The following is a 27,944-nucleotide window of genomic DNA, read 5'->3' as shown; positions in this document are numbered from 1 at the left end:
CAACATTTCATTTGTAAAATAACTAAATATAAATTGATTCATTCCCACCCTTTAAAAAAAGCACCCAAAACTGGATAGTACGATGGAAAAGCGTGTTTTTAATTTTTCTAATTCCCCACCCAGCTCGCAAAGTAACAAATACCCTAACTATTTAGTGGTTATGATCTTCAATAAAATGTAAGATTATGTGCCGCACTGTATGGAATTCTTACCTTTGAGACAGGTGTAGTGGCTAATGGCTGTGTGACAGCAACACATCTGGTACAGCACACTTTTGTGATGCTACTTAATGTAACATGAACTTCAAATTTAACATTAATAAATTTAGCTTACTAAACGCATCCTTCAAAGTAATTTTAATCTTACCCTAAACTTAATTCAAATTTTGTCTTCGTTTTCATTTTTACTATCTTCTGGCTTGGCTATTTTTGCCTCGCTTTCACTTCACCATTTAGTCGGCCTTTCTAAAACTTTTTCAAACTGATCTGACGAAAAAGACTAAGTGACTCGGCTTTTGTACTCGATTACCTACTATAACGGCCGAATCAGGAACTGTCTCGTACGTTCGTATCTCAAATTTGTCCCGTATCTCCAGTTTCTCATATGTTGGGGCACTCGCATGTCAAGGTTTGGCTGTGATTTTAAGGCAAGCTATGCCTTCATTATTTGCCATTACCCGCTGTTTCATCCTCAAAGAAATATGCTCAAAACATTTTGTAACAGACATTCAGAGAAATGAGTTGCAAGTAACCGAGTACAGTAGTCGTCTTCTCTCTTTTGTGCATGATAAGATTAGCTCATGAATCCTGCTGACAGGAGTTATCCCCGTGTCACGGCTCTCTTATTACTACATTTACTGGCCTCTATGTTGCTTCATGGCACCCAACCCTCCTAGTTTATGTCATTCCCAGAATAATTTTCATTGCCTTTGAATAGACAAAAGCAGGAAAACCTTGAAAACAGGGCTGTAAAGCCAGTTTATTTCTGTATATATACATGTAATCAATAGTGCGCTATTATAAAAAAACATACTGTGGTGTGCATAAACTTGGAATCACATTGTTTTGTTCACTCTATATCGAATGGATCTTCCATTTGCTTTCTATTTTCCGCCAATTATGATGCCATGCCAGATATTATATATCAATCTGATCAGCAGAAGATGTGCTTTCAAACAATGCATTGATTGATTTAACACAATCATTTCTGAGTGATTTATATTAATCCTATTAAACAGATTAGCAATTTTATCTGGTCTTGTACATAATCTGGTTATAACAGGTTAGCACAAACCTTCCCAGCTGAGAAAGTTTACTGCTTGTCAAATTTCAAAAAAAGTGAAATATCCTAAATCCCATCATGATGGCATTTCAGTTATGCAATTTGCTGACTGTTGCATATTTAAAGCAGGACACTTGAAGTCTTATTCATTCTCAGTTTAACTTTGAACTCAGTTTGACTTTGAACTTTACCATGCCTAAAGTGTTATCTACAGAGAGAAGAGCCATCATTCTGCACCTTCACAAACAGCAAAAGACCCAAAGACAGATAGCTGCGGAAGTTGGTTGTTCTCAGAAGACAGTCTACACAGCAATCAAGACTTGGACCTCCAATGGCAGTCTTAAACCCACCTACTCTGCTGGACGACCCAAGAAGACGACTATCCGTGAAGATCGGTACCTGGTACGAAGATCCCTCGCTGACAGACATCTGAACAGTACTCAACTTTGTAAGGAGATCAAGGACAACAGAGATATTGAGATTCACCCCAGTACAGTGCGAAGAAGACTGCTTGCAAATGGTTTGAAAGGCTGCAGGGCAAGGCGCAAGCCCTTAGTTTCTGAGAAACAGCGAAAGCGTCATCTAGAGTGGGCTAAAGATAAACGGTTCTGGACAACAGCCCAATGGCAAAGGGTCTTGTTCAGTGATGAGTCAACATTTACCATCCAAAACCACTCTGGAAATTGTTATGTGAGGAGACGACCTGGAGAGGAGTACAGCCCGGCTTGTACGCTACCAACCATCAAGCACCCTACTGGAGTCATGGTATGGGGTTGCATGACAGCTTTTGGTGTGGGAAGACTCTCCATTTGTGAAGGCATGATGAATGGAGACAAATACATTAAGACCATGGAAGATGTCATGCTTCCAAGTGCTCGGAGCCTGTTCACCAGCAACGACCAACCCTGGTACTACCAGGATGACAATGCACCGTGCCAAGAGAGTCAAGGAGTGGATGACCAGAAGTAATGTGAGGGTAATAGACTGGCCAGCACAAAGCCCTGACCTGAATCCTATTGAAATTCTTTGGCAGCGTATTGGTGTGATAGTCGGCAAAAATAAACCAAAGACAAAACGGGAGCTCATAGAGAAGATTATTCATGCTTGGCATCACATCATCACTCCTGAAGAGCTCAGAAAGTTGGTAAACAGCATGCCTCGACGGTGTCAGATGGTGATCAAGAACAAGGGCTGGCCAATAAAATACTAATGCTCAGCTCAAGACACCTTACCAGTCCTTCTGAAGACCAACAATAACCCAACGGCCCTTTTCAGGGCCACCAATTTGTGTAAAAGAGTTTGTTTGTATCCTATTTTATCAATTTTCACTAACAACATTCATAGCCTGCAATAAGTCTGCCTTTCGGTAGATCCACCCCCAGCGATAAAAATCTGAGAATATTTTTGAATATTTGGCATCATCTTGTTCTTCAGAATTTTCCCTTTCAAATGATATATATATTGATGGGGTTGAGGCACTTAACTCTAAAGAATTTCTTAGACAACAGCATATAAACATACATATTTGAAGATTTAACTGGTGATTCCAAGTTTATGCACACCACTGTACATTTATGGTTTTTCTGTAGGATCAGTGAGTTCGGCATATAGCCTTAGTCAAGGGTGCTAACCTTTCATATGTCTGCTATGTCATCAACCTCACCAAGTGGCAGACACTTGAATATTGTTAGAGGCTCATTGCGCTAGTAAACCTCACCCATAGTCTTTCATCATAGTCCTTACAGATTGTCTTTCATCATCTTTAAATATCTTGTATATATAGTTACTCTTGCATGTTTTTTGCCAGCCATAGTTGTGGTAAACATTAGGCTACGTCATCAGGTTTATTGACAACCTGCAGTTTATTATTTTGCAACGATTAATTATTCGTTGAAATTGATTGATTGTTTTTTCAGAGAAATCATTTACATTGGAAATCCTATTATCTGCCCCGATATGGATCATTATGTGGTATTCACAGATCCTTGTTAGCGATAGCCCAGTTTTCACTGCATGTCACTGAGTTATGCTTAGAAAGGTTAAGTAGGCTGCTCGTCTCTGAGAATGGAGCCACACTATTATTTGACTGGCCTCGAAGGAAAGGTTATGTGGTACAACAATCATACAGGCAACACCAAGCGGTCTGCATTCACCGCCCTCATAACTCATCTTTAAATACACACAGATTCTCATCAGTATTAGATATTGTTTTCTTATAAACAGGTAAACACTGATTCATTTCATTTTCATTCAAATCCTAGATATATATTTGTAATGGAATGTATTTTAGTAACATTTTACAATCATATCCAAATTCTATGCACCCTGTTGCAGTAGCTAACAAAATGACGGAAAAGTGAAAATTGCCTTCCTTCGCTCATTGAATCAAAAGAATTCCTTTTTTTTATTTAAAGGAGTTTTTAAGCTTGGTATAACTATTCAAGTGCAGCTCACAATCCACATACATGTGGGTCTATTTTGAGGTAGTTATCTTGCCACAACTCAAACAATTATTGTCTCCCCTGTCAAGTTTTGAGTTGTTTTCAGGCGGTTGCTGGATCAAGCATAAACAAACTGACTGAAGCTTTTATCACTGGACTTCAAGACCAGTTTCCATCGACTGTCAGCACTATCATGAGGTTCGTCTCTCCCTATCTTTCTCCCTATCCGTACTCACTATGTGATTGTGGAAGGAATGAAGCGAGCCTTAGGTGGTCTTGGTAACAGGTGCGATCTGTACGGTATTGCACTTGTTAGCCCGTGGCCCTGTCAAATGCACAAATGGTTGTGCCAGAGCCATAGAAATATGCAGCTTCGACTTGGTTTACTTTTAAATAAAAGGAACCAATTATAAGAAGCGCAAGTGTATCTATGATAGCTGTATGTATTGTTACCAGAATTTACAAGCTTAACATGGCGTTATCACCTGCTTCTAATTGGTAATTGAAAAATTTCACCCAATATTCAGGAAGCAAAGTACAAGTAGTCATAATTTCCTGTTTGTAGCTGATAAATTCCTGATAAATTCTGTAAAATTATGAATAAATATTTTGATATATTTTATACCAATAACTTTTACTATAATAGGCTTTAAATTAGTAATCCTTCAATTTTTGCAGTTAATCGGGACTGACAACTCCCCGTGATAAATTAAAATCTGTGAAATAGAAACTAATAAACTCATTTCTAATAAAGTCAGTTTTTTTATTAATCTCAAGCATTTGCCTCTGTTTCTTAGGTTCATTAGACAATTTAGGGGTTGAGGGCATTTAAGAGACATGATGAAGGGTATCACCAGCGCTTTGCACTTTTACACGTCACAAAATATAACAGGAAAACAGCGAGCCATGATGATCACAATGATGCTCGTGGAGGAATCTCACTGGGTCAGAGTATGAGAGAGATTTACATATTTTATATATTGTAGTTTTTTTATTATTTTAATGATTATTTTTTACTCCCCAAAGTGCTGAAGCCGCGAAAGCTATAATACCAAGTAGAGAGCTATTACTGTACATGTATATTAATACGTAATGGACTAGAATTACGTAATGCAAACTTGCATATTGATCCCAAGCTACTGAAGACCTAGTCAGGTGTTGTTACTGACTAAAATAATCTTCCATTTCAGTGTCTTCCGCTCCATTTGTTATTTGCTATTATTTATATTATATGTATATTATTTATATTATTGCTCTGTATATTATTTATATTATATGTATATTATTTATATTATTGCTCTGTATATTATTTGCTGTCAATTAATGTGTTCTCTTATGCTTGTTAAGTTTAAGCGTAGCTGCGCCTCTGTAAAGGTGCTCATCCGAGTTTGAATGGTCAATCGATTCACTTGAAATTTCTTAATACCAACTTCGGTCATAGCTGCTTTGATATATCTGGTGCAGCAACTCCAAGTAATTACGAAACTCTGATGTAATTGCTGGCATTCGAGGCTGTGTTGCTCTCACGTAATCTCTCCATTCGTTTGTTATTATAACAAATTATAAGGATTTAACATCATTTATACCAAATTAAGTAAATTGCGGTCAAGAAATGGGTGGGAGTGGGTGCTGTCTAGGATCCCAAGATGAGTGTCATGTTAATATGATTATTTAAAGCAGTCCATCCATCCTCTCCTTGTTTAAAGTTATACTTTAGCTGACCTTATTTGTCTCCACTCACAGCGATCGGTGTCCTTGCGTGCAGCTAAGACTGCTGAAGGCTCGAGTTCACTTCTTGACATTCGTTAGGAAAAGGTTTTCGGTCAGCTGAACTAATTCTCTGTAATCTGCTTGTAGTCTGCGCGCGTCATCTCTGCAATCCCACACTGAATGACATATTATGAAACTGACATACTTCACCGCTGCTCTGCGTAAAGATGATGTAGAAACCCTCTAAAATCTGTAGTAAATGTCACAACTGTTATGCTCCGTGAAACTTCAAGGGGTGATTTCGGGAAATTGCTGCCATATTCTGGTTGAACTCAGGCATTGGGATGATTGAGGGCATGTTACAGAATAGCATAAAGTTGAGGAAACATGCTGCGTCGGTAACAGCTAGATCATTTACTCAAAAATACACAACTTTTGGTTGCTTGCTATCGATAACAGATTTTAATAAAAAATTAATGTCATTCTCAGGCTCAGTATGTACGCCAGAGTCAAGCTACTTGATACCAAATATACACTGTTTCCATGCTTTCAAGATATTATTCGTAGGAGTCGTCATTCCTAAGAAGTTATTATAGTTAGGCTTTCAAAAAGTCAGAGAAGATCGCCCGTAACAAAATTTTATAATCTTTAGTTGATTGTCGCTCAATTTAATGTAGGTTCATGATCCAATAAGGTGCCATTACCATTGGTTAATAACCATCAATGGTTGTCAGCCACTGACGGTTATCATCGCAATGGATGTAAAAAGTCCACAACTTTGTTAAAGTTAGTTGTATTCAAATGTTTGATAAATTTCAAATGCAGTTGTTGTCATTGTTTAAATTAAAACAGATTTAAGTTACGCTTGGTTATAGACCTGATATGGATATCAATGATAGGAATTATATTAACTCTTGAATACAAACAAAATATGGTGCACAGCAGCTGAAATATTTGAAGATTAGCGTTTCCAATCATCGGAGGATTCTAAATTATATAAAAATTTGGTGAATAAATTTCATAAAACAGATTCTAACTCTTTGTAGTCTTGCACATGTCATTGTGTCAACTGTTGCTATGAAGGAATAATTGTTGATGTGTGGAAACACTCCGGTTACACGTGGCTGAGTTATTGAAATAATCATGCATCCGTTAGATTGTTTACCAAACAACCAGCAGTATGATGAACTTACTCCTACATAGTGTATATCAGCTATAGTCATGTGACACCTACATAGTGTATATCAGCTATAGTCATGCCTAAAGTAAAATATTAGAAACTTGTATGCAGTCAGCAGTATTTTAATGAGTCATCGCATTAAGGACAGAGCGAGGAGGCAAATCTGAAAGTTGTTTTAACGTAAGTTGGCGAATGGATGACTCACTACTGTGTACAGTTTGTATAGTTGTCTTGTCACTTCTTTTATACAGACGACCCTCACATTTATCCAAGCTTCTTTGTTATATAGCGTGGAATTTAGTTGGCTCTTTATTTACCCATAAAACAGTAGGATTCAGCAAAGGTAGTTTTGACTATGCATCCAAGGTGCTCATAGCTATTGTGACTACGTATTGTCTAGATCAGCCGTCTTGCGTTTTTTGTTGCATTTTTTAATTCTGGCTTTGCATGCGCCATTTTTTGTTGTACAGTTTACATTTTAAAATCTTAAATGATTGCAAACCTTTGCATATGCTTATTCAAGCTAAGACAAAATTTATATTTGACTTTTGTGGCCTGTCTTCCGTGCAAAGATACATTTTATCCACTGTATGAATAATATTTTATATAAACTTGTATATCAAGAGTAGGAAAAAAGGAGCAACCTCACTATTCATAGCGTCGATGGTGTTCTTTATATCCAAATAACTTTGATTAGACCTTTGGTGATCCTAAATGTTGCAATAGAAAAACATGTATATATTCTCTTTTAGAAATAGACAGCAAGAAAGAATAGATTAAGTTCCTTAGCAGTTTGTACTTGAAGAAATCTGAATATATAAAAAGCACCCACAGTTATGTTGATAACTACGGTTTTATGTCTATTATTGCGTTATCTTAAACAGTGTTCTACAAGCAGTATTACAATGCCAATTGCATAGTGTTTTATAGCTAGCCAAGTTTAGGATCTGCCAGCTATATAGCACTAATAACGATTTGTATCTGTAATCAGCCTGCTCCATTGCTTGTAATCATGCGTACAAAACGATTACTCCATATTAAAATAATTTGTACCATATTCAGTGATACAAAAGACACAAACATACCTGCTGTCACTCCTTCTTCACATTGCATGTATATATTAAACATGTTGTTAGACAATAACCACCATTATTTTGGATTTTATAAATACATAATACCAATCATGAAAGTCTAGAGGTTTTAATAAAAAATATTTGAGAAATAATGCTTCTTCATTGTAGTTAGCTAGAATCACAGTTGAACGAAACCATTACTGAAATTTACAGATATGTAACAAAGAGGGATGTTTTAATAAAGGGATTTTTAACTCAGCCAAAAATGGTTTTAAGGAAGCTTTTCAGAATTTATCCTAGAAACTGGGTCATGCCAATTTTTATCATTAGTTTTAGTCAACAAAATCGGAGCTTTTTAAACAAATTTAACGGAAAGGTACTTAGTCTTTGCTTTTGATTGGTTCACTTAACCCTCAAAATTAAACTTAATTCAAATTTATGTTTTCTCTGTAAGGTTTTTTGTACAATATTTTTCTTTTCTGTAGCAAAGTGCTCAAGTTGTTTGTTCTATTTTAAACAAACAAATCATCATAGTGATATGAAAAATAATTACAAAACATTTAAAAGCTTACTAAATCTACAAACCTATTAGTGTTATGCAATATCGCTATAGATACCACATAGGAGTAGTTGATAACTTATATATTGCTGGTTGAAGTAACTTGGAGAGAATGGATTTTCAACGTAGTAGCAAGTTTGCTAGGAGTAAATGAACTCGATATACTTACATAAAGGACAATGGTGCAGATGTTAGCTGTACGCAAAGCATATTCAGTTATCGCACTTTTCTTGAGCAGGCATCAAACGAAAGTGCTTGTTACTAGTAGTAACTCCAACTAACTTATTGTTAAAAATATACAATTTGCATAATGATTTGAGAACTTATGGGGAAGGTGAAGGTCAGAAAATCTGCTGAAATCAAATTACAATCGCTTGCGTGTAAACTGTTTTGTTTAGAGAGCCGTAGTTGTTGCTTTAGATGGATCAATAAGTAATGCACATGTCTCTCCGCAAAAATATAATCTAGGGATCCTTTAACGTCTCTGTGAAAGTAATTAATGTGAAAACCGATCTTTCTGACCTTCCTAAACATTCTTGTTTTCTCTCCAAGACTTGAACACTTTATACAGCTTACAAGTCAACTCTTACTAAAGAGCTAAAGATGTTCAAAACATCGTTTAAGTTTATCTGAATGAGTTCTTCATGGCGCGTGCATACGATAATATTTTCATACACTTTTCTTTTGGAAAAATAGTATTTGAAATACTCGGAACAGTTACAGAGAGAAATACAGTATTCAACTTTTGTGCAATTTCAATAGGTTTATAGTGAATTTTTATTTACGCAGTATAGCCGTAATTTAGCACAGAGGTTTAGATAAATTGTAAATGACTCTCAGTGCACATGTTTGGTTGTTGTATCGTAATACCAGCTTTCATGGTAGCCACTACGATGTGCCCACTACGATTGGTTTATCACATCATAGTTACTATATTTAGACTCATCTTTGGCTATGCAGGCTAAAGTACATGTGGTGTCAAGGTCACACAAGAACCTGTATTCAAGTTGCAACATGAGCGCTATTAATGCGTGTGCATAGTGGAAAATGAATTGCAGCTGTAGGTTTTACCACATTAGACACTAGATGCGTTTAATTTTATGTGAATATACCATAAAACCTCTATTTGAACGCCACCTCTAATAGAACACCATTATCGAAAAAGGATTAAAAAATGCAGCGCTACCCTTTAATTAAACGTCACCTCATTTTGCCTGCCACTTTGACATTCGGTAATCTTTACGAACCCATAATAAAAAGTGATCAGTAGAAAAGTCTCCACAAAATGGTGCTAATAATGACTCGGTTACATCAATAACAATTAATTTTTTCATTGGTTATGTAGTGGTTGCCATGATTTTAGTGACAGTGTACTTGAGAAAATTGATCATCACAATCATCAAAAACATGCTCTTATTTGAAGTCACTAGGGTCTTAATCCGATCAATTGTCTTCAGATTCGTCCATAATGTGGTTTACAGTCTGACCTGACAACTTCAAAGCGTGTTGATGAATGATGAGAATACTCTTCAGGAACACCGTACGATGTAATAGCAGCCATTGTTATGGCGTATTCTAACTTTGAAACGTCAAAAGCATCTTTAAAGCTTCAAAATTGTATGTCTATTTTCTAACTCTAAATGTTTATGGTTTTTTCTTTAAAACTTCGAAAGCAACACCATCGAAGTAATAAATAACTCTATCCCGCTAATATTTTATAATCAAAGTAGTTCCTTGTTTAACTCAGTCTAATATGTCGACGTAAATAAAAAACAGTTTTAAAAAATGTTACAGCCGATGTCGCTCCGCCCAAAAGAAAGTACAAAATATAGGCAACATTAGCATAGCTTCGCTCGTGAAAGGGTTTAATTTATCTTTCCATAATTCTGGCAAGCTAGTCGAAAAATACAGCGCCACCCTTTATTTGAACGTCACCTCTAATAAACTGCCACTAGAGAAGAAGGGTTGAAAAATAAAGTGTCATGTCATTCAAATACCGGTTTTACGATATATAATATGAATAAAATAGTGTACTGCTAAAATGTTGCTAATTTTTTTCTAGATAGCCTGTCCAATTCTGGTAAAAAGATGGTATATATTAGACAAAGCTTACCATAAATATTTCATCAGGGGCTGAACTAAGGGAAACATATGTGAGCCCAAAGTCATATGCGGGGTTCAAGAAGTGTCATATGGACAGTTCATGCTATTTGCGCAGTAAGGCAAATCTTAATCAAAGCCAACCCTACGATTTGCATAGTAGTAATAGATGCACCCTGTTAAATATAAGTTCTGTAAACATGCACTGCGAGCATGTTACTTGTTATAGATGAGTTTTAGGTGTTGCCTGCTCTTAGTACTTGTTGTCACGGTAGTCTCCAGCATCAGTCGCTGCTTTTACACATACTTTGTGTAAATCTACTTATTAATCCTCCCGTTACTTTTCAAATCTACAGATGGTCACTGGCTTTAGGACCACGTTATTCTCGTTGCTCGGTTGGCAATTTTGAGCGAACATTTCAGTCATCAATGTCATCAAGTTTTTGGCTAAGAAATGAGGTCTTCGAAAGGGAACTTGAATATTAGATAACTGACTAAGTCAGTGCTAAAACTAGCTCTCGGATGTGCCTTCTGCAGCAGTAAAAATTGGTTACCATTAAAATGTCCTAAGAAGAGCTTTTACCTTTGTCACAGCATTTAATGTATAACAGTGCATTAAAAAGCTCTTTTCAATGACTATGTGTTGAAAATCATCATTCTAGCATGAGTAGAAAACTTCTCAATATACCTATTGCACTTGCTGTGCCTTCTGATAGGTACTTTTTTTTTAATTTTAACCGATATAACTCTGTTAAGTATCATGGACAATTTAAATTGTCAACATTGAAGGATGCTTGAACAGTAATTCGTAGAAATACAGCATTTTGCGAACGACGTTGCCCTAATTCAGAATGCAAATAGGAATTTTAACAATGGAATTCCAAATCTACATGAAAAATTGAAAATCAAAAAATAGAAACGTAGCTGTAATATTCAGGAATGTTCATTCATTGTGGGCCATATGATATGTGTGCCCACATCAGTTTATGTTTGTGTGGCATATAACAAAGAAATCTGGCATTCAAAGCATTCTTTCTTGCCAATGTTTACAAGGGTTTATGCGAGCTCTAGACAGCTTGCCAGCACCAAATAGGATGTACTTCAGAATTCAGATCTGTATATGTGATCAAATACATTAACACATACAATATAATAATCTACATCTCTCTAATAAGCATGTTCAGTTCTCTGCTATGTCCTAGTGTCTCATCTAACATTCAGCTCATCTTGCTGTGATTGGTTGGTGTTCTTCATAAGCTCTGTTGTTTCTCAGTTTTGAAAATGTCTACAGATATTCAACTCATAAGCATGACTTGAATATTTTTGTCATAGCACAAACAAGAAACAGCAAAAACAGATAACCATGCTACGACAACCATTTTTTACTTCGTCTCCACACAGGTTTACCACAAGCCTGTAAAAAATTTAGTTCATTCCACTAGAGTTTTATTTTGCTTATAAGTGAGTCTCCCTTTCACTTCCATCAGCATCAGCATATAAAGTACATATTCTGTGTACCCAGTATAGCTAAGCTGAATATATTTTGCATTTAATAGAACCAGTGAAAAGCTGATGAACTCAAAACAAGCGACTGATGGAGATGGAGAGACTACCTGCATAGAAGCTTGCAGCGTTTGTAAGGTAAACCTTTGTTCTTCAGACTGCTATTTCCAATCTGCTCCCAGAAAACATGATCATAAGCTAAAATCAAGTAGCCTCGTAATATTTGTATGAAATTATGTACTAAAGGTTTATGCAATGGCAGCCGCTTCTAGCAAAAACTGTAAATATTGCATCAAACTCTGTTATCGGTCTCACACTAGACAGGGACTAAGTTCCCACAAACTGTCCTCTTTGAATATTCTTAAATCTGTAATATTTGGTTGGTAGTGTTAGATACTGGCTAGTGTACTCATTTGAAATTGGAATCGCTCACACCAATGATGAATATATGAATATACATGCATCGTATTTTAAGTCTCCGGGTCGACGCATAGTAATTTTACTAAACACGTATTCTAGTGATATATAGCATAAAGAGGTTTTATGGGAAATCATTTTACATGAATAATGCCCAAGAAAAGCTCAGCACCAGCCTTTTTTTGTTTGTACTGTATTAGAAAGGAAGTTTGATGTTATGAGTGGATATGTTTATATAAACTGAGTGATAGTGTGCCTGTGAATCAGTGAACATTTCCCAAACAGACCTAGGACAGTTTGTAGTCGTGAATACCAGTGATAGGAGCTAATGCGGGGGGGGGGGCAAATGGCTGGCCACTGAGTTGTTACACTCGCTAGACATTACTGCATGATTTGACATTATTCTTGGGTGACTTGGCATATTATAGGCATACTTAATGAATTATTTGTACTTGGTTATAAATGGGGTCATAAAATGTTACCAATGTATGACAAGGCATTACCATTGTGATACGATGTGTTACCATTGTATGACAAGACGTTACCATTGTGTGACGAGGTGTTACCATTGTATGGCAAGGTGGTACCATTGTGCGGCAAGGTGTTATCAGTGTATGACAAGGTGTTACTATTGTGGGGCAAGATATTATCATAGGGTGACGAAGTGTTATCATTGCATGATGAGGTGTTACCATTGTATGACAAAGTGGTACCAGCGTATGACTAGGTGTTAACATTGTATGACAAGGTTAGCATTGTATGAAAAGGTGTTAACATTGTGTGGCAAGATATTGTCATACAGTGAGAAAGTACTATCATTGTATGACAAGGTGTTGTCATTGTATGACAAGGTGTTACCAGTGTATGACTAGGTGGTACCAGTGTATGACTAGGTGTTAACATAGTATGACTAGGTGTTAACATTGTTTGGTTAATAACCAAAACCAAGGTACTATAAGTACCTGCATGCGTTCTATTCACTTTTAAATTACTTAAATTAAAATTGAAAACAGTTATATTTTGCAGGTCTGTATTGTTTTGCTGTATTTGTTGAACCTTTCCAACTGTAGGCTCCGTTAGACACACGAGTGCCCAAATCGTCAGCCCTCATGTCAGTAAGTCATGCTGACATGTTATGTGAGAGACGGCTGCAGGAGAGAGGCTCGGAGTCTGGCAGTATCTGCAGGTACATCCATCTTTACATTCTTGTCAGTGGAAAATATTTTAACGTATGAGTAGAGCTCGTTGTAAAATCACCGCTACACAACCTAATATTTAGCATCGCTGGCATCGACACCAGGACAAGCATGCTGGTGATTTTTTGAAGTGCTGCCTTGCATCTCATTGGCTAACTCCGTTCGTGCCAGATACACTTCTTTCGCTTGTAAAAATTAGTAGAAACAACAAGCTAACAATTGTGTATGTTCCTTTGTGTTTGTTAGTTTGAGATCATTAAAAATGGCCTTGAAGCGTAGCTTTATTAAGGGATATATCGACAGTCTGAGTGCTATTAAAAATATCAACTGCTTACTAATCATCGAGGAAAAAAAACTACCGCTCATGCATGATTGGCTGACATCACGCAAGAAAGAGCGCCTTGTCTCTTTTCACACAATGGTCTCTGAGCCATGGCTTTGGATCCTTGGATTTGTCTTAGCGGACTTCTTGGTGACTCTTTTTTTTTTCTGATGGTAGACATCTAGTATCACCATAACTTAAGTTTTCATCGATTCGGCGTTTCAAATGCAATCTCTCTATTCAAGAGTTCCAAAGTTTCTAAACGGTACAATGTAATGTCTCTCCACTCAAGTTCGTTTGCCTGGGCTTAAAATATGTGGTAGACATCAATGCTTTATGAGTATGATGAATTCAATCTGCACAATTCATAGATGTCTAGCATAGCAATATAACATGGATTCATAAATGTTCGTTAACTATATTAGCTTGCACTAGAAATTCCACTGTCATACAGCCCACGACCAAAGAGATGGCCAGAGATACTGGCAAAAAAATAAAGGGTACTGATGGTTGAGAAATGCAATATTAGCAATCAAATGGCTCTGCAGTGCAATAGGATAACTGCAATGGTAGCTGTAATGTACTGGGTGTGGGTGTTATTATATACAACAATAAGCAATAATGAATGGAAAAGATGTTTATATTTTCCCCCTGCAATAGGAGAAATGCAATATTGGCCAATATTAGAAGTAAAATGCACTGATATTCTTAGAATAATCAATTTTATTAATATAGTAATAAGAGAAAAACAATACACAATTTTGATTACATTTCAAAACGTAATAGGTAGCAATATCGAGAAGTGGTATTTATATAGGTTTTTAGAAAATTTATTTAAAAAGTGTTTGGTCATGACAAACAACAACAATGAAAGGAAAATATTACACGTTTATATCTCTCCCTTGCAATAGGAGAAATGCAATGTTGGCCAATATTATAAGTAAAATGCACTGATATTATTAAAATAACCAATATTGTTAATATAGTAATACAGCAATAATAGAAAACCTATGAGCGTTCATGCGTCTCGAAGATTTCTGCAAACTGCAGCAAAATAAAAGCTGTTATTAAAGTGTTATAAAGCTGTAGGCCTAATTTACTGTAATGTATGTAATTCAACAACAATAAAGAAATATGTTTATTATAACTCTGAAATGCAAAATTAGAAGTAAAATGGCAAGGTACTGTGTACTATACACAGTTTGAAATTTGGTTGCGTTGAATGTAGAATGATTTTGATAAGCGATCTTTAACAGAAAGCGAATAAGAGTATTCACGCGTATAAAACTGTAGCAAAATAAAAAATGTTCTCGTCATGAAGGGGCGTTAAAGTTCGGCCCTAGCTTGTACATAAGTTGTAAAGAATTTCGGTTAACGTTTCAAATAATAAAACCTTCGGTGATTGGACAAAAAACACAGGCTGATAAACTGTGTACCACAATTTCGTACCTGTAAATCGGTCTACGCCTCAAACGGTCTACGTTTATTACAGAAACCTTCGAATAAATTCGATTACAAGTGAAAAATGCCATAGACTGATGAAATGAGCACGGTTTTATCGTGAAATGCGCACTGCTAAATAGTTCTACAATCGGTCGCACGGCTTTATTGGCGTTTCAATTTTCGGTCTTAACTTTTATTAAACCGAGCTTTTCAAGCTATTTGTGGCAATTTTCGTTCAAATTAATCTGTCTATTTGTGTATAATTCGATCAGATGGGTAAGTTTTAAGATATTATCGTTGGTTTACAAAGACTTGGTAACATATTTAAATAGGTTTAAATGTGTTTTGTATCGTTATTATACTTTAACGACTTTAAATTCCGATGCTTAAATTTTTTGATGAAATTTCTTGACAAGGGTTCGTCTCATTGTTGATGAATAATTTTAGTAAGTTGTGTGCGCATGCATTTATCATAAAACTCCCACACTTCCGCTCCGCTCGTGTGGTCGTGGGATTATAACATGGATTCATAGATGGAAGAAATGTGTAGAACTCTCCGGAAGTCATTCTTGAAAGGAGCACTTGTATGAAATTCTTGTCATTGTTTTTATGGGTCATAGTCAGACTCAATGTATATTCAACTTACCGTAAAACCTCTAATTGAACGCCACCTCTATTTGAACGCCACCTCTATTTGAATGCCACCTCCAATTGACCGCCACATTAAGAGTAGTGTTGAAAAACATTGACCACCACTCTCCAATTGAACGCCGCCTTTATTTGACCGCCACTTTGATGACATTATTTAATCTTTACGAGCCCATAATATCAACTGATCAGGAGAAAAGTGTCTACAAAATCGTATTAATAATAAATTGTTTATATCAATTCCAAAGCTTTTTTTTGGTTACAACTTTGAAAGCAACACCATAGAAATAATCAATGACAGTCTCAGGCTAGTAGTAGTTCTCTGTTTTACGCGGTCTTTCTACTTCGAAGTAGCCTACATATATTAAAAACCGGCTTAAATTTATGATAGTAGATGAACATTGAAAGCAACGCCATAGAAATAACTACTAACTATCTCAGGCTAATAGTAGTTCCATGTTTGGCGCGGTTCTAATACTTCAAAGGACATGCATATAAAAACAGGTTTGCAAGTTTTGGACCAAAGTTTACATTTAGCGAGCAAACTTTTACGCGTTGCATTGGTGCTAAAAGCAGCGCGTGAAAGTTTTGCTCTGCCAAAAATTGTTTGGACGTTAATGTCGACTAGTTCAGCAGTGCAGAAGAAGATTTGAGACCAGAAGATGTTGTGGAAGGTATTGGACAACTAGAAGATGTTCATTCCATCAAAAGCAACAATAAGAACGCAGCTATCCGAGCAAACGATGGAAATATTTTTGTTTTAAAAACGTTAATTTTTGTTTCTGCATGTAATATAAATATGGTTCATTTATGTCACTTGTTCATGGATATATATTTGTGTCATTTGATAGATTATCATTATATAACTTATAAATATGCAGATTTATAGCATGTTATTTAATATCATCCTTGCGGCCATTTTAACACACCTTACAATGGATCGATGCTCATAACTCTACTTCTATTGCACATTAAAAACTAGTTTTGACTACAAACCGTAGCAAACATATCAGTGAGTGCAATTTGTTTGTATTCAACAATGTTAAATATAGATATAAAAGGAAAATATCTCTTCAAATTTAAAATGAAACCAAAAATTGAAAGCTCCAACACATTGCAAAGCAGGGCGCAGATTATAATATGATCGCAAATTAATTGCAAGCAATAGATATCAACTGGTAGATATATTTCTTGGCTTGTCAATGCACATGTATTAAGAGATCTTGAACAAGTTGGGCGTAAGCTAGCAGATTTATTGCATCCAAATGGTTTAATTTCGCTCAACCGAAAAGAGAGTGCAAAATATAGGCGACATTCGTATCGCCCGTAATAGGGCTAAATTTATTTTCCGGAAATTCTAACGAGCCATTTGAAAAATAGACCTCTAGCCTCTATTTGAACACCGCCTCCAATTGACCGCCGCTAGAAAGAAAAAGTTGAAAAATAGAACGCCATGGCGTTCAAGTAGAGGTTTTACGGTAACATAACATTATTCGTTATCATGCACTATAAATTGTCCGTCAAACAGTTAGTTGAGTCAGCTGAATTGTCAACTCTTATTATTCCAACCATAACTCACGTTTCAATCACAAGTCATTCTACCTTTTTCATGAATTATATATTACTTCCTCAGTCAACACTCAAGCAGCAGTAAAAACTAGGTATTGAGCAAAATCATAAATATACTTCTGTGACACCCAAGTACCTCAGAATAATTTTATATCTGGCATTAAAATGTTACATGAACCTTTACAATTATTATAACTATTTAAGCAAATGTTTTTATTGTTAGCATTTTATTTAGCATTTTCACTGGGACTTACTCTAGATGTCAACCCCTTTTTTTCCTGACCTTGTGGAAGCATTGAGAAGAGATTCTCTGTTTACCTAAATATATATTATGTAAAATTTTCCATTTGAAATTGCTAATATCATCAGCTGCAATCTCTCTTTAATCTCCCTTTAATTTGTCAATTCATTTTCTCTGCTCATGACTACAGATTCTAAAGGATATTTTGTAGGTATTGAAGCTCAAAAACTTCAGTGTAAATTCAAAGTATTTAGACGAATCTTAGCCATTTTCATTTTATATTTTAGACGTGCAGTTAATTTTTTAGCGCTTGAGTAAATTGTACTAAAATATTTTAAGACTATTTGCTATTAAAATAGCCTTTAGTTTGTGTCCTGTTCAGCTTTAAACTGCTGTTTGCTTCGTGTCATGCAAGATATGACTAACTTGGAAGTAACAGTGCATACAACTTTTTCGTCGCCTGCGCAATCATTTTGGCATGCACCAGATTGCCAGGTTGCACCAAAAGCTTTTCAAAAATTTGTGCTTTTGTATATATAGAACTTTCTGTAGTGCACATGTTCCCTAGCCTTTCATGTAATATTGGCAAAACCACTGCTTGCTGACACCAGATTATTGGCCCTGTTTCAGCTGGTTGTCAAATCATTTTTGTTTTATGCAATATTTTGAGCCAATGCTCTCGTGTGAAAACAAACAAAGGCCACTACAGCCAGTCTTATTTAAGGCATACAGCAATTAAACCAAATGATGTAAAAAAATCATTTTCATAATAGAACACAAGCATAGCTTATAGATCAAATACACACTATGTGATGCTGTATCAATGCATTACTGAAGGCTGTTTCATTAGGGCCTCAAGGGGCTAACAATTTCAGCAACCATCGTTGTTTCTATTCTTTCGCTGTTACGGTTTGAAGAAGTGACAGCACCTGTAATTGATGTTTATAGGTCACCACACCCGGTGAGCTCTCTGTGCTATTCGTGTCGGGGTATGCTTGCTGACATGGTGAGTATCTGGTGCATAACTCACGTTTCAACCTTCCGTAATGTCTGCATTTGATAACTTCCATGTCTGCTCTCTCCTAGCTTCTGTTTCATTCACAACGTACTAGTATCAACTGAAATGGCATGAATAAAAAATACGAAACGTCTAGTATTTTACCTTTCTCTGTATAATCTACAGAAAAAATTACATTTATATCTCATGCTATTCAGATGATAGTTCATTTTAACATCTTTTCCCGTTCATTGGTTTTAATTCCGCCAACGGCTCATACGCTCAGTGATAGATCTCGTATCCTCACTCACACGCTCAGTGATAGGTCTTGTATCCTCACTCACACGCTCAGTGATAGGTCTCGTATCCTCACTCACACGCTCAGTGATAGGTCTCGTATCCTCACTCACACGCTCAGTGATAGGTCTCGTATCCTCACTCACACGCTCAGTGATAGGTCTCGTATCCTCACTCACACGCTCAGTGATAGGTCTCGTATCCTCACTCACACGCTCAGTGATAGGTCTTGTATCCTCACTCACACGCTCAGTGATAGGTCTCGTATCCTCACTCACACACTCAGTGATAGGTCTCATATCCTCACGCAACATGAAGACTATTCGAGTGGAAATAATATTTGTTTAGAGAACATCTCAGGAGTTAGCAGTTTCTTTTAGCCGATGGTCGCTATAATTCTGGTCGATATGGCCGCTGTAGCTTGTGTCGCTATGGCCGCCATAACTCTATGAGAGTGTCACAAGCTACATTTTCCATTGTGATTAATAATCACTCACCGAGTCTCAATCTCACCTTCCATGTAAACGTGACCAATATTCTCCGCTTTTGCTAATTTGTTTTGAGTAAGTGAAATATTTCAATGTTACTTGACGCATTGTTGCTGTTTTTGTCCTTAAAGTCAACATCCTGTACTATGCATATTTTAACCATGATAAGTTGAAAAGAAGGAACTTTTTGCATGATGGATTGTGGGCTTTCACGACGGAGGCTGTGCAAGGGTGCGATGTAATTGTATTTCTCTTACCTTTTCTTATTAAGACATGACATCGATGTGATCTTAGATAACTTTTTCATCCTCTGTAAGGTTGAGCACGTGTACATACATGTACAACTCACTATCTGTACTTAAAGATGCACATGTGCATCTTTAAGTACAGATAGTGAGTTGGTTGAACATGTGTACATGTGCATTTCTAAGTACAGATAGTGAGTTGGTTGAGCATGTGTACATGTGCATCTCTAAGTACAGATAGTGAGTTGGTTGAGCATGTGTACATGTGCTTTTTAATACAGATAGTGAGTTGGTTGAGCATGTGTACATGTGCATCTGTAAGTACAGATAGTGAGTTGGTTGAGCATGTTTACATGTGCATCTCTAAGTACAGATAGTGAGTTGGTTGAGCATGTGTACATGTGCTTTTTAATACAGATAGTGAGTTGGTTGAGCATGTGTACATGTGCATCTGTAAGTACAGATAGTGAGTTGGTTGAGCATGTTTACATGTGCATCTCTAAGTACAGATAGTGAGTTGGTTGAGCATGTGTACATGTGCTTTTTAATACAGATAGTGAGTTGGTTGAGCATGTGTACATGTGCATCTGTAAGTACAGATAGTGAGTTGGTTGAGCATGTGTACATGTGCTTTTTAATAAAGATAGTGAGTTGGTTGAGCATGTGTACATGTGCATCTGTAAGTACAGATAGTGAGTTGGTTGAGCATGTTTACATGTGCATCTCTAAGTACAGATAGTGAGTTGGTTGAGCATGTGTACATGTGCTTTTTAATACAGATAGTGAGTTGGTTGAGCATGTGTACATGTGCATCTGTAAGTACAGATAGTGAGTTGGTTGAACATGTGTACATTATCTGGTTCTAACAAACTAAACACTTTATTTTATAGAAACTCAAATTCATGTCTATTGTAACTCCTGCCTTTGTAAGTACAATTTTCTGTCTCTTATGCCTTTTGTCATCGTTTGTTTGTTTTTTTTTCAGTCAAACACCGAGTTTCTCCCTTCATGTCTGACTAGCACAAATAGGTAAGAATTTACTTCCAGTCTGACTGCTTTAAACATATCAAAGAAGTCAAATCTATCAGATATACTATAGTGCTCAGATATTTAACTTGAGAAATTTCAGATATACATGTATTCTATATGTGCGTTACATTTCATTCAGCCCATAACCAACAGCTGAGCTAAATGGTACTGGATATTTTTAATTATTTTAGCGTAATTAGAAATTTGAATTTATTAGTCGAGTGTAAGCTTCTTAAAGTAACGTGTAATTTGCAGTTGTTGCTTGAGCACATGAATGTTATGTTATCTAACTCTACCTGATGCAACAGACTAGGTTTTCATAATTTGTAAGTGCAGTCTGACTAAAGCTTTCGATCACAACCCAGAAGGCTGTTCAAAATGCAATCTGTTTGAATTTTCAGATGGTTTCCTCCATTACAAATAATGTAAATAGTTTTAGGTCATTTCAAGACTAGAAGATAACTTTTAAATAATTTAAAATTTTTGGCAGCATCTACAAGTATAGTGCAGCAAGTTTATCATAAATATTCTATTAATAGCTTAGGCTGCAAAGTATACTGCTGTCTCTCTAGCAGCGTGTACCCCTGCCTCGTTTTTTTTAATTATTGTATGAATGAATGAAATGAATGTGTTGCGGCTCAGTAAATATAGTCAGTACTTTATAAACTACAATGAACACCTCTGCATATAACTAAATACTGAACATAATGGGAAAAGAGGAATAGGAAAGGAAAGGGGGCAAAGGAGGAAGAGAGCATGTCAGTTGACAACCTGGTCGCATCATCATGTATCCTTAGCTTATTTTAGAGAAGTTCAAATTCTGGTTTCATTTGTAAAGCAAAAAGTCCCAAATTCTTTCACTGAACTCGATTTGTTTAAGATCTGCGACGTTTAAACCCTGAGGGTGGACTGTAGTTTATAGATGAGTTGTTAATAGCTAAGGTATAGAACTAAGGCTAAGGGGTAGAACTAAGGCTAAGGGGTAGAACTAAGGCTAAGGGGTAGAACATTGTAGGGAAATCTAAGGAGACTTATAATTCTCTATGACTAGAGAAGACTTCAGTGTCCATAGATGAGAAGATTTGCATGAGGTCTGGTAGTATAAAAATACATGATGACTACTGTTTGTGGTCTTATAAACATCAACCCTATTAAGGTGATCTGAAATCTTGATTTCATTAACTGTATACGGAATTAGCTTTCTTTCAATTTTATATACATTAAAACAATTTTAAATTTGCCTTCCATCAGTGTACCTTTTTCACTACTGTCTGCACAGTATCTTGTATATAACAGCTATGTTTGTATTTTCATTGCAGATAAAAATGTTAAATTTTGCATTCTTTGTATTCATAATATTTTGACAAGTTTGATGAAACACAGTTTTATCAAACTTGTCCAAATATATGTAAGTGTTTTATGTTTCAGTTTAATAGTCGCAAGCTGATTGAAATCAAATGTAACTGACTTAAACAGAGTCTGTGAATACAGATAACTTTAATAGTCGCGAGCTGATTGAAATCAAATGTAACTGACTTAAACAGAGTCTGTGAATACAGATAACTTTAATAGTCGCAAGCTGATTGACATCAAATGTAACTGACTTAAACAGAGTCTGTGAATACAGATAACTTTAATAGTCGCGAGCTGATTGAAATCAAATGTAACTGACTTAAACAGAGTCTGTGAATACAGATAACTTTAATAGTCGCGAGCTGATTGAAATCAAATGTAACTGACTTAAACAGAGTCTGTGAATACAGATAACTTTTAAAAAACTGCTTTAATAATATTTTATAGTCGAAAGATTGCTATCTAAAGTTAAATAGGAAATTCTGGTGCTGTTATTTGGCTCATTGCCAATAACCAGTTCTGCATGATTAGTACCTACTTGTATTTTATCAATTCTTTTAAATTAAAATTAAAAAAACTTACACCTTGCATTCTTTTTCCCATTTCCGCTCTTGTCTTTAAAAGCCATAACGGTACCCACTGTCATGGCGGTAAAGACAATGGTCACAATTGAATACCAGTTTAAATAAAAGTACTTGTATTTGGATCGATAAAGTTATCACAATATCGATCGCGTATCGTTGAAAGTGACGTGTCAATAATGGCTCCAAGTTTTGGATATACGTAATCGCTCATCCATATATCATCATTCTATGGTAGATGTTTATCAAGTGTGCACCAATGCAAAAGCATTCTCATAGAACTTTATGCTAGGGGTACAGGATTTTGATTGTCATTTACCTCTGCGGTGCTGTTTGCTAATGCGCTTACTCGCGGTCAATAAGCAATTGACGACAAGAGTCTCGACGTTAAAATAATTGTGTATTTAAACTATGAACATTCGTTACTAGAAACTGTCAAAACATCGACAATCAGTTTACTCTGACTTTAATTGCTAAGTTGAACATCATTTTCTTCTCGTTACAAATCCTCTGCTGCTGTAAAATATTGATAATCGTGTATTGCAGTTGAGCCTCTGTCAGCTCGTTGTGTGTTCCAAAATATTTGCACTCAATTTCTTTTTCAATTGTTCCAGAAGCACCAATCTGTGAAAATAAAAATTTTATTTAATTAGTCATACTAACCAAACTGAACTACTCGTAACAGGAAATGGCCATATGTTATTGTTGATGAATCCCAATGTGTTTTTGTAACAATAGTATAGGTATGTAGCCAATGAAACACTGTTGTCATTGCTGATCATTTGACCACAGAATGTCACTTTACCCCAAGTACCCCAACCCAATAGCAAGTACAGTTGGTGCTAACGCCAAAGACGTAGTTTCCAATTATAGATAAAAGAGCAAATCATCTTATTTACTTGTAAAGCTAATACATATGATAATACGTAATATCATAATACATATGAAGCCTTTATGATATCATCAATGTTTTCATTTGAAGAATGAGGATACTCAAAAGTGAAAAGTGCGCATCTGTTTGTGCTGTGTATTATGCATTTCATTGAGCATACTTTTTTGAAAGCAAAAAGTTGTATTTGGTTTAAAAGGCATTATAAACATTTGTTAAGATTTAATAGCAAACCTTTAATCTTATACTAAAGCTACAGTGATTCATCACTCTTGGCGATCAATCATCACTAACTGGCCATCGATGGGGCGCTTACAGATTTCCCATTCGCTTAGCTGATGTTGCTGTATTATATTGAGCATCACTTTCAATCACAATGTGGAAAAGCTTACAGAGTGCTGCTGTGTTTCAGTTAAGGTCACATAGTTGGTGTGTCATGACTTGTCATGACTTGTCATAGGTGAGACAAGTTTGATTGATTGATCACTGTAACACATCAGTTGATCACTGAGCCTATTTATAATATTAAGCAAATGGACATCCAAATTTTAGATTATCGGATGCGACATTTTTAAAATATCTCATTAAGAATGGTTCGAAAAGTATTGCCTTTGTTACGTTTAAATATTTAGTAAACTGAATATACTCACCTTTGGTATAGCTGTTTATTTCAAAAATTTTTAGGGATCTTCATTATGGCGATTTTCGTAAAAGCATTCAAAAATATCCACTACACTGTCTATGTTAATAACCTCTCTCTACACTGTTTATATTGATAATCTTTTATCATTCATGAAAAAAAATTTCTATGTTTAACAATTCTCGTGCATGAGGAAGCATGTTTTGAAACGTGTCAGTGTACTGTTTGGGCCAGTAACCATTGTTCACCATATCACCATACCATTGTCCATTGGCTAGTAACCATGGTTCACCATCTCACCATACTGTTCATTGGCTATTAACCACTGTTCACCATCTCACCATACCACTGTTCATTGGCTATTAACCACTGTTCACCATCTCACCATACCACTGTTCATTGGCTAGTAACCATTGTTCACTATCTCACCATACCACTGTTCATTGGCTAGTAACCACTGTTCACCATCTCACCATACTACTGTTCATTGGCTAGTAACCCCTGTTCACCATCTCACCATACCACTGTTCATTGGCTAGTAACCACTGTTTACTATCTCACCATACCACTGTTCATTGGCTAGTAACTACTGTTCACCATCTCACCATACTACTGTTCATTGGGTAGTAACCACTGTTCACCATCTCACCATCTCACCATACTACTGTTCATTGGGTAGTAACCACTGTTCACCATCTCACCGTACCACTGTTCATTGACTAGTAACCATTGTTCACTATCTCACCATACCACTGTTCATTGGGTAGTAACCACTGTTCACCATCTCACCGTACCACTGTTCATTGGCTATTAACCATTGTTCACCATCTCACCATACTACTGTTCATTGGCTATTAACCATGGTTCACCATCTCACCATACCACTGTTCATTGGCTAGTAACCACTGTTCACCATCTCACCATACTACTGTTCATTGGGTAGTAACCACTGTTCACCATCTCACCATACTACTGTTCATTGGCTAGTAACCACTGTTCACCATCTCACCATACTACTGTTCATTGGCTATTAACCACTGTTCACCATCTCACCATACTACTGTTCATTGGCTATTAACCACTGTTCACCATCTCACCATACCACTGTTCATTGGCTAGTAACCATTGTTCACTATCTCACCATACCACTGTTCATTGGCTAGTAACCACTGTTCACCATCTCACCATACTACTGTTCATTGGCTAGTAACCCCTGTTCACCATCTCACCATACCACTGTTCATTGGCTAGTAACCACTGTTTACTATCTCACCATACCACTGTTCATTGGCTAGTAACTACTGTTCACCATCTCACCATACTACTGTTCATTGGGTAGTAACCACTGTTCACCATCTCACCATCTCACCATACTACTGTTCATTGGGTAGTAACCACTGTTCACCATCTCACCGTACCACTGTTCATTGACTAGTAACCATTGTTCACTATCTCACCATACCACTGTTCATTGGGTAGTAACCACTGTTCACCATCTCACCGTACCACTGTTCATTGGCTATTAACCATTGTTCACCATCTCACCATACTACTGTTCATTGGCTATTAACCATGGTTCACCATCTCACCATACCACTGTTCATTGGCTAGTAACCACTGTTCACCATCTCACCATACTACTGTTCATTGGGTAGTAACCACTGTTCACCATCTCACCATACTACTGTTCATTGGCTAGTAACCACTGTTCACCATCTCAACATACTACTGTTCATTGGCTAGTAACCATTGTTCACCATCTCAACATACTACTGTTCATTGGCTAGTAACCATTGTTCACCATCTCACCATACTACTGTTCATTGGCTATTAACCATGGTTCACCATCTCACCATACTACTGTTCATTGGCTAGTAACCATTGTTCACCATCTCACCATACTACTGTTCATTGGGTAGTAACCACTGTTCCCCATCTCACCGTACCACTGTTCATTGACTAGTAACCATTGTTCACTATCTCACCATACCACTGTTCATTGGGTAGTAACCACTGTTCACCATCTCACCGTACCACTGTTCATTGGCTATTAACCATTGTTCACCATCTCACCATACTACTGTCCATTGGCTAGTAACCATGGTTCACCATCTCACCATACTACTGTTCATTGGCTAGTAACCACTGTTCACCATCTCACCATACTACTGTTCATTGGGTAGTAACCACTGTTCACCATCTCACCGTACCACTGTTCATTGACTAGTAACCATTGTTCACTATCTCACCATACCACTGTTCATTGGGTAGTAACCACTGTTCACCATCTCACCGTACCACTGTTCATTGGCTATTAACCATTGTTCACCATCTCACCATACTACTGTTCATTGGCTATTAACCACTGTTCACCATACCACTGTACCACTGTTCATTGACTAGTAACCATTGTTCACTATCTCACCATACCACTGTTCATTGGGTAGTAACCACTGTTCACCATCTCACCATACTACTGTTCATTGGGTAGTAACCACTGTTCACCATCTCACCGTACCACTGTTCATTGACTAGTAACCATTGTTCACTATCTCACCATACCACTGTTCATTGGGTAGTAACCACTGTTCACCATCTCACCGTACCACTGTTCATTGGCTAGTAACCACTGTTCACCATCTCACCATACCACTGTTCATTGACTAGTAACCATTGTTCACCATCTCACCATACCACTGTTCATTGGGTAGTAACCACTGTTCACCATCTCACCATACTACTGTTCATTGGCTAGTAACCATTGTTCACCATCTCACCATACCACTGTTCATTGACTAGTAACCACTGTTCACCATCTCACCATACTACTGTTCATTGGGTAGTAACCACTGTTCACCATACCACTGTACCACTGTTCATTGACTAGTAACCATTGTTCACTATCTCACCATACCACTGTTCATTGGGTAGTAACCACTGTTCACCATCTCACCGTACCACTGTTCATTGGCTATTAACCATTGTTCACCATCTCACCATACTACTGTTCATTGGCTATTAACCACTGTTCACCATACCACTGTACCACTGTTCATTGACTAGTAACCATTGTTCACTATCTCACCATACTACTGTTCATTGGGTAGTAACCACTGTTCACCATCTCACCGTACCACTGTTCATTGGCTAGTAACCACTGTTCACCATCTCACCATACCACTGTTCATTGACTAGTAACCATTGTTCACCATCTCACCATACCACTGTTCATTGGCTAGTAACCATTGTTCACCATCTCGCCATACTACTGTTCATTGGGTAGTAACCACTGTTCACCATCTCACCGTACCACTGTTCATTGGCTAGTAACCACTGTTCACCATCTCACCATACCACTGTTCATTGACTAGTAACCATTGTTCACCATCTCACCATACCACTGTTCATTGGCTAGTAACCATTGTTCACCATCTCACCATACTACTGTTCATTGGGTAGTAACCACTGTTCACCATCTCACCATACTACTGTTCATTGACTAGTAACCATTGTTCACCATCTCACCATACTACTGTTCATTAGCTAGTAACCACTGTTTACCATCTCACCGTACTACTGTTCATTGGCTAGTAACCACTGTTCACCATCTCACCATACCACTGTTCATTGGCTAGTAACCACTGTTCACCATCTCACCATACCACTGTTCATTGGCTAGTAACCATTGTTCACCATCTCACCATACTACTGTTCATTGGGTAGTAACCACTGTTCACCATCT

The 27,944-nt window shown here is 36.8% G+C and overlaps 1 protein-coding gene across 2 annotated transcripts in view; it reads left to right on the top strand.

Annotated features, from left to right (window-relative positions):
* The window catches only part of LOC137394585 (cytoplasmic tRNA 2-thiolation protein 2-A-like), a 54,072-nt gene that overhangs the window by 16,096 nt on the left and 10,032 nt on the right, over positions 1–27,944 (top strand). For both annotated transcript variants that reach the window (XM_068081318.1, XM_068081317.1), the window contains 5 exons: positions 3,829–3,920; positions 11,901–11,985; positions 13,335–13,450; positions 18,632–18,689; positions 20,696–20,739. In XM_068081318.1, the coding sequence (XP_067937419.1) occupies positions 3,829–3,920; positions 11,901–11,985; positions 13,335–13,450; positions 18,632–18,689; positions 20,696–20,739 (395 nt within the window). The remainder of the gene's footprint in view (positions 1–3,828; positions 3,921–11,900; positions 11,986–13,334; positions 13,451–18,631; positions 18,690–20,695; positions 20,740–27,944) is intronic.

The sequence above is a fragment of the Watersipora subatra genome, chromosome 4 (assembly GCF_963576615.1).
Source record: "Watersipora subatra chromosome 4, tzWatSuba1.1, whole genome shotgun sequence".
Lineage (NCBI taxonomy): Eukaryota > Metazoa > Bryozoa > Gymnolaemata > Cheilostomatida > Watersiporidae > Watersipora > Watersipora subatra.
Note: the sequence above shows the minus strand (reverse complement) of the source record. Positions and strands in the feature narration are given on the sequence as shown.